Genomic DNA, 6393 nt, shown 5'->3' with positions numbered 1-6393 from the left:
CTGACAGACATGTGTATTGGGCCTACAACCCAACAGAGCAGTGCTGCTATTTTTTTCCCTCGGAGGATGTCAACAGCCTGGCCAGAACATCAGGCGAAGCGGAGTTTGGACCACAATTTTGCAACGCCTGGATTTCCCCTGTGCCTTCCAGCACCACTACTACGAGTACTGCAACTACTGCAACTACCACAACTACCACAACCACCACAACTACAACGACCACGACTACCACAACAACCACAACGCCACCAACAACGAAGCCCACCGCCACAACGGCCACCACCGCGACGACAATTGCAACGACCGCCTCGTCCTCAATCCGCACTCGGCCTACGCACTCGACAACCACGACCCACTCTCATGCGACGCGGTCCACGTCCACGCATCCGGGCTCCTACCACACGCGAAACAGGCATGTGGCCTCGGAATTCGTGGAGGAGAAGACTCCGCCGATGACGATGTACGGGGCGGCTGCAGGCGTTGTAGCTGTCCTCGGAGGAATCGGAGCCTACGCCGTGGTGGAGTTGCGTGAGCGGTAATGGAGTTTCAGCGTGCATGTTTTGAATCACCGAAATCCGACAGCATAATTTTTTGCGAATCTGTTTGGAATAGAGCATTGGCCAGCCCTCCAATGCTCCGACAGCATAATTTTTTGCGAATCTGTTTGGAATAGAGCATTGGCCAGCCTCCAATGCTCCGACAGAGCATTGGCCAGCCTCCAATGCATTGGCCAGCCTCCAATGCTCCGACAAAACCCCGACAAGTTGTTTGGTTTTGGTTCATGAATGACAAATCAAGCTTCCAAATACACCGAAGCGTTCTTAGAAGGGAAAGTGTCTCCCCAGTGTCGAACGCTGCTGCGCCTTAAGCTAGAGCCACGCCTCGTTTCCTCTTTCGACGACGTCAACGTCAAGCTGAACAGTGGGTCAGCCTTCGTTTCTGACACCCACGTGTAGCAGTGAGTCAGCAGCGCCTGCTGGTTGCTTACGTAGTCGCGGTCTACTCGCAGAGCGACGGCGAATGGAACGCCCCAGAGCTCGCCGTCGCGCTCCAGAGATGTCTGCTCCACGCGCCAGACAGGTCGTTCGGTCTTCAGTAACACCTGCTCCCCGTTCTTCTCGATGCCGTGATGGCTTCCGTCCTCGACTTGCACGTTAGCCAGGACTCGACGGAGCTCGAAGGACGCCATGGGCTGCTGGTCGCTCAGCCGGCGTACCGTTCCCCGCAGGACATTGTCGTCGTGCTCCCTAATCGAGAGAAACTTTTCGCTGTCCTCGTAGTAATTCGTGAGCACGTGGCGGGCCGCCTCGTTTCTCACGCACCCTTGAGCTCGACGGCCATCCACAGGCCACTGGGCGTTGTACTTGTCTTTGGAGAGCGAGAGGGGCTCCATTGTGTAGGTGCGAACGTCGTTGACTTCCGTGGCATGTGGGAAAAAAAAGTGTCTCTGACTCCGAATCACAAATCGGTATCCGTTCTTTGGGGCACGCTTCGTGTTCATCGACAGTTTGACGTCACTCCCTTCCGCCTCAAACCATACGCAGGCGCCATCCTCATGGCCTTCAGAGTCCGTAATGAACTCTATCTCGGATCCTCCTGTTTGGAAGCCGTAAACCGGCAGAAAGTCGCATGATCTCGACGGGAAGACGTTGTCCAAGGACAGCCGCCGAGCCCGCCCAAAGGCGTGCGGGTTGAGCCGGAAGTTGTGTTCGACTTCAGAGAACGCTTCATGCAACTCCGCAGTGACTTCGGCTTCTACCTGCAGGTAGATCAGCAATTCCAGATTCTCTTCGACATCGCGCAGATGAACAGATCGCAAATTTCCGCGATCGAGGACAAAGCGTCTGGGGTTGGGCAGGTCCCAGGGCCTAACCTCCCCACCCACAACGTCGAACGTCAAGTTGAACAGACGCTTGCCCTCCGTCTCGAGCATGACGACCCAGTGACCGTCGGCGGGCTTAGCAAAGCTTGCTTTCCGCTCGAAGCAATCAGTTCCGTCCTCGTGCCAGAGAGGGTGGGCCACTGCGGCGCACCGGCGCTCTTCAATGATTTGGTTCCAGGTCTTGAGCTTAGTGGGGATCAGCTGAACGGAGGAGGTGGACAGGGGGCCCTCGCGCATACTGGACGTTGCCTCTTTGCTGGGGGTCGGCTCGAAATTCAAGGAGGTCCGGCGTTCGGTCAGCGGTGGCCTCTTGACGACGCAGATGTCTTCCACCCGGTTACCACACATCACAGTCGAGCGTGATGGCCTGCGCGGCGTGGACTGTGTTCCCTTGTACACCTGGAAGCGACTGCGACTGGAGCTTCTGAGGTGGCTCAACACGCGTGATCTCTTAGCCATGGCTTCCTGGTCCACGTCGAGAAGTAACGTTTGCGTCTCGGCGTTCACGCCGCCGCCGGAAGCGACGTCATTGACGCTCTCCGTGTCTTGAACGCCTAAATAGAGCTGCTCCACTTGCGACGCTATGTCGTACGACGCATCCGGTCCATAGGACAGCTCTTTGTCGGTGCGCATGGTCGCAATGGACTTGAGTGAGCGGAGGATGGGCGATTGCGAGGCGCAGATATTCCAGAACGGGCCCTCGTTGTTCTTTGTTTCAGGCTCGCGTGTCCACCATTGTTGCAGCCAGGAAAACATGTGTGCAATGTGCACGTGCTTCGAATGAATCACATTTCTCATGGAGCCTGACAGGCAGAGAGCGCTGACAGAAGCACTTGTAGAGTAGATTCTGGGACCTTGTCAACACAGACAGGCGGCTTCGCAAGTCGCAATAAACCGAAGCTGCGAGAACATGCGGTATTTACACGAAGCATGCCTGCTGACAGTGAAGGATTCCAACGAGCAGGTCTCAGGGCTCGAGAAGAAGACCAGGGTACTCACACGGCTCCTCGCCGAGGCTCGGGCAGACTCTGCCGACTGGAAGGCCCGCGGACTCAAGGCCGAGTGGGCATCGGGAAGGCCACTCACACAGAACGCGCTGTCAAGATCTGGAAACGACGCTCGTGGACGTGATGCACGACTCTAGCGTCGTGGAGCTGCTGAATGACTCTTGCGTCGACCCCCTCGCCTCATTGTGCTCCGTCAAGAAACAGCTGGTGCGTTTGAAACTCGAGTTGCTTGGCAAGGTGCCTGGACCCTCGCTGCTAAAAAGCCTTGACGACTGGCGACCTACACTGCAGAACGAGGCGTTTTTCTCTAGCAGGCAGTACGGCGCGCTTAAGACCGCTAACCGCAGACTTCTAGTCGAGAATTCCGCGCTCACTGCTAGGAACCAGCAGCTCATTTCTGAGGCCACCATCGCAGCATCAGAGCTCACGGCCTGTAGAGCACAGTGGCGTGCTCTGGTCAGCGCCCAGAAGGCTCACGGGGACTGCCACGAGCAAATTGCCCACATGAGGAAGGAGAGTCGGCTCAGTCAGGACCACATCCAGGCTCTGCAAGCTAGGAACACGGAGCTGTTGGAGAAATTGTAAGGTCCGGATGCCTGTGACACAGCCGGAGATTACACAGAGAGAAACGTTATGCGAGACCTCATAGAGATGGCCAAGAATTCCTCACAAGAGACGCTCAACGTAGAGCTAACTCCAAAGGCAATTTGGTGAGAGTCAAATCCAGAGAACCTAAAGTGAAAGTTGTATCCAAGGCCGCGGAATACCCGCGACCGGGGACTCACGCAAAGCAACCATTGCTTCCCCGTGGAGTGCTAACAGAGGCACTGTGGTCGGAGGATGGGGTGGTACGGGTACCCAAGCCAAGGGTGCAGACACTACTGGAACCGGAGGGGGATCCTGAGATAAAGTCGGAAGCAATCAGCTTTTTGCGTAAGGGCTCTGTTGGCCGCCCACTGGTGAGAGCCGTGAAGAGAGAGGCCGCTGGACAACAACCACCCCCACAACGTCAAATGCTGCTAAAACTTCCTCGGAGGTTATCCCCTCCCCAGAGAAAACCGCAGGAGCACGGGCCTAAAGCCCTGTTGAAGACCCTATCCCCTTCCCCGGTGAGCTCACCACCGGTTTCCAACGCTGATTATCAAGTTTTGTCCTCAAACATGTCAGACATCGACATCACGCCAATGGAGTCCGTCAGAGACCCGTGGGATATGTGACTACTGGGGAAAGCACTTCAGTTTGGAAGGTTTTTTCTCCCTTCACACCGAGTCTACCACAGCGTCCGTCGCGTATCCTACGGCAGCTGTAAGACAGGACAGCAGTGCTCCCTCGCGTTTTGCCACCGTCGGGTCTGGTACCGCTTCTAGCAGCAGCCGGTGCCCCGCCAGACATACGCAGAGAAGCCCTTCTGCCTGCGCCTCCTCACAGCCGCTCAGCTCGTGGAGCAGCTGGTGGTCTGGGCCAACCATCTCCCAATCGGTACTCTTGGCCTGCCGGTAGAGGTGGGAGTGGGCTCCCCAGAAGGTAGAGGCAGGCCTTCGACGGCGCACATAGCGGAGGTCCTTTCCCACCCGAAGTGGCATCTGCACGCCGTGAAGCCCGAGCACGAGTTCCAGGGAAAGCAACCCAGCATCTCGAAGCGCCCCCTTGTTGAATGGTTTATCACCCAACTCAAAGGCATCCGTCTCCTGAAACACGTGAGACCTTAAAATGCGACCACTCACTTACGATATAGAACTTGATAACGTCTGGCAGCACGAGACATACCGTCATGAACACCATGCGAGCGGACAGCCTTCCCCTACGAGACCTAGTGGGCATTTTGAACCTCCGCAACGTGCCCTCGGCCGGAATGGGGTTCGCGTCAGTGTTCTGCCGCACGCAGTATGGCTGTAGGTCCCCAGCGTACTGATGGAAGACTTCCTCCAGGTAGTCTACGAGTTCAGAGGCGTGCTCAGCCAGAGAGGCCCAGGCCTGCGCCTTCGTTAACGCCCGCTTCTGCTCCCTAAACTCATGCAAGTTGGATTCAGGAGCAGGGGCTGGACGATGCCGTTTGGCATCGCTCTCCTTGTCTGAATCCGGCTCTCTCTGCCGCTTTCGCTGGCTGTAGCTCTCGTCCTCCGAGGCCTCGACCGACGAGAAAGTCGCATCCACAGGTTGTTTCGGTTCGAAAGGAACCTCCGTACCATCCTCCGACACATACACAAGACGGCCATCAACATTTCGCACCCTCATCGTCGCCTCGCATTGTTGGTTGGACCACTCCGCAAAGCGGCTTGCTACTCGCTCTGCAGCGTTGGTCGCGTCCGCGTCGTTGAGAATCTGTCGGAGGAAATGCCGCGGCATTACTTTGAACACGCGTCGACCTACGGCCCTCGCGAGAGCCAACCGGTGCTGCCGACACTTCCCGGCCTGCTTGCCCTTCAGGGACTCGCGCGAGAGCAGGATGGCCAACGCGACGGCGTGCCGCTGGGCGCCTCGAATCCGAGTGGTGATGTACTGCAGCGCAGCGCGCTCCTCGTCTGAGAGCAGTTCCACCAAGTCCAGCCCTGCGCAGTGCCATCCGAGGGCCTTTGGCCTGCGAGCCGTCCAGTTGGCCACGTAGGGCTTGTAGAAAGAGTTAAGTAGCTCGTTGCGCTCCTTCGGAGTCATGCAGCTGACGTCGGCCTCATTGAGGTACTGTGACCGTTTAGGGGTGGGCACGGTGAGTCTTTCATGGTCGAAGTCGTCTCGGAGCCGAGCAATCAGAGGATGCGGCGGGGCCTTAACTCTGGACAATGATCGTCTTTTGGGCTTGATGTCTGTCATGACTGCAGAGCCTATGACGTTACCGAATATTAGGAATACTCATTCAGCATACACAAGGGGAGTCAAACGTCGAAGATACTAAGAACCACAACTCACACCCAAAGGAAAGAGTGAGAATACAGAAACGTTTTGTTCGCCGAGAACCTCTGGCCTTTCGTAAAAACTGTGCCACTCGTGAGCCCGCGCCTTACAAGGCCACCGAGTAGCGCCGCTTCGTAGGGGAGAGGTAAGTATGTCATCATCAATTTAGTTCCTAAAGCTATTCGTTTTGTCTTGCTAGTCATGAATCAATTTTACCCAATGATACGATTCATTCCATCACAACATATGGGACACATAATCTTACACAAAAACCAACTCAAATCGTGGGATATATGGAAGTGGAGCTACAATCAAGGCCAGGTGACTGTCCGATAACACCAGATTCGGTAGTCCAGAGGACTGTTCCTGCTCAGACACACTCCCGCAACAAAAGTCATCCAGGCCGCTCGAAATCGAGGACCGGTGTAGATGGACAGAAAGTGCAGGTCATCCTCACAGAATAGATTAGTCTCGAATGGTAGGGAAAACAAGTAGAGTCACTATGAAAATGACGCTGTACAAGTACACATTCGATAACTAAACCACCGGAGTTTTGTTCGGCCGGTAGACAAAACGCATGCATGACATGATCCGGCCACATACCTGATCAACTAT

The 6393-nt window shown here is 55.9% G+C and overlaps 3 protein-coding genes across 5 annotated transcripts; 1 reads left to right on the top strand and 2 right to left on the bottom strand.

Annotated features, from left to right (window-relative positions):
- Positions 1 to 793: 793 nt before the first annotated feature.
- Positions 794 to 2638, bottom strand: KVP18_004880 (uncharacterized protein; the record flags this gene model as incomplete). Its single annotated transcript, XM_067957920.1, has 1 exon — positions 794 to 2638. The coding sequence occupies one exon, from the start codon at positions 2636 to 2638 to the stop codon at positions 794 to 796; it is 1845 nt and encodes a 614-aa protein (XP_067813028.1).
- Positions 2639 to 2678: 40 nt separating this feature from the next.
- KVP18_004878 (uncharacterized protein) lies at positions 2679 to 4106 on the top strand (the record flags this gene model as incomplete). Of its 3 annotated transcripts, XM_067957916.1 has the most annotated exons (4): positions 2679 to 2722; positions 2750 to 2944; positions 2973 to 3470; positions 3497 to 4106. In XM_067957916.1, 4 exons carry the CDS (start codon positions 2679 to 2681, stop codon positions 4104 to 4106), a joined length of 1347 nt encoding a protein of 448 aa, XP_067813024.1. The 3 variants fall into 3 exon arrangements, with proteins under 3 accessions (XP_067813024.1, XP_067813025.1, XP_067813026.1); XM_067957917.1 differs by lacking the exons at positions 2679 to 2722; positions 2750 to 2944; positions 3497 to 4106 and having other exon boundaries at positions 3013 to 3474; XM_067957918.1 differs by lacking the exons at positions 2679 to 2722; positions 2750 to 2944; positions 2973 to 3470 and having other exon boundaries at positions 3903 to 4106.
- Positions 4107 to 4148: 42 nt separating this feature from the next.
- On the bottom strand, positions 4149 to 5697 carry KVP18_004879 (uncharacterized protein; the record flags this gene model as incomplete). Its single annotated transcript, XM_067957919.1, has 2 exons — positions 4149 to 4577; positions 4618 to 5697. 2 exons carry the CDS (start codon positions 5695 to 5697, stop codon positions 4149 to 4151), a joined length of 1509 nt encoding a protein of 502 aa, XP_067813027.1.
- Between the last annotated feature and the right edge of the window lie 696 nt (positions 5698 to 6393).

The sequence above is a fragment of a genome (genome assembly GCF_019968955.1).
Source record: "MAG: Porospora cf. gigantea A chromosome Unknown PgA_NODE_1332_length_6393_cov_494.815, whole genome shotgun sequence".
NCBI lineage: Eukaryota > Apicomplexa > Conoidasida > Eugregarinorida > Porosporidae > Porospora > Porospora cf. gigantea A.
The sequence above is the reverse complement of the archived record's forward strand: the minus strand, read 5'-3'. Positions and strand labels throughout refer to the sequence as shown.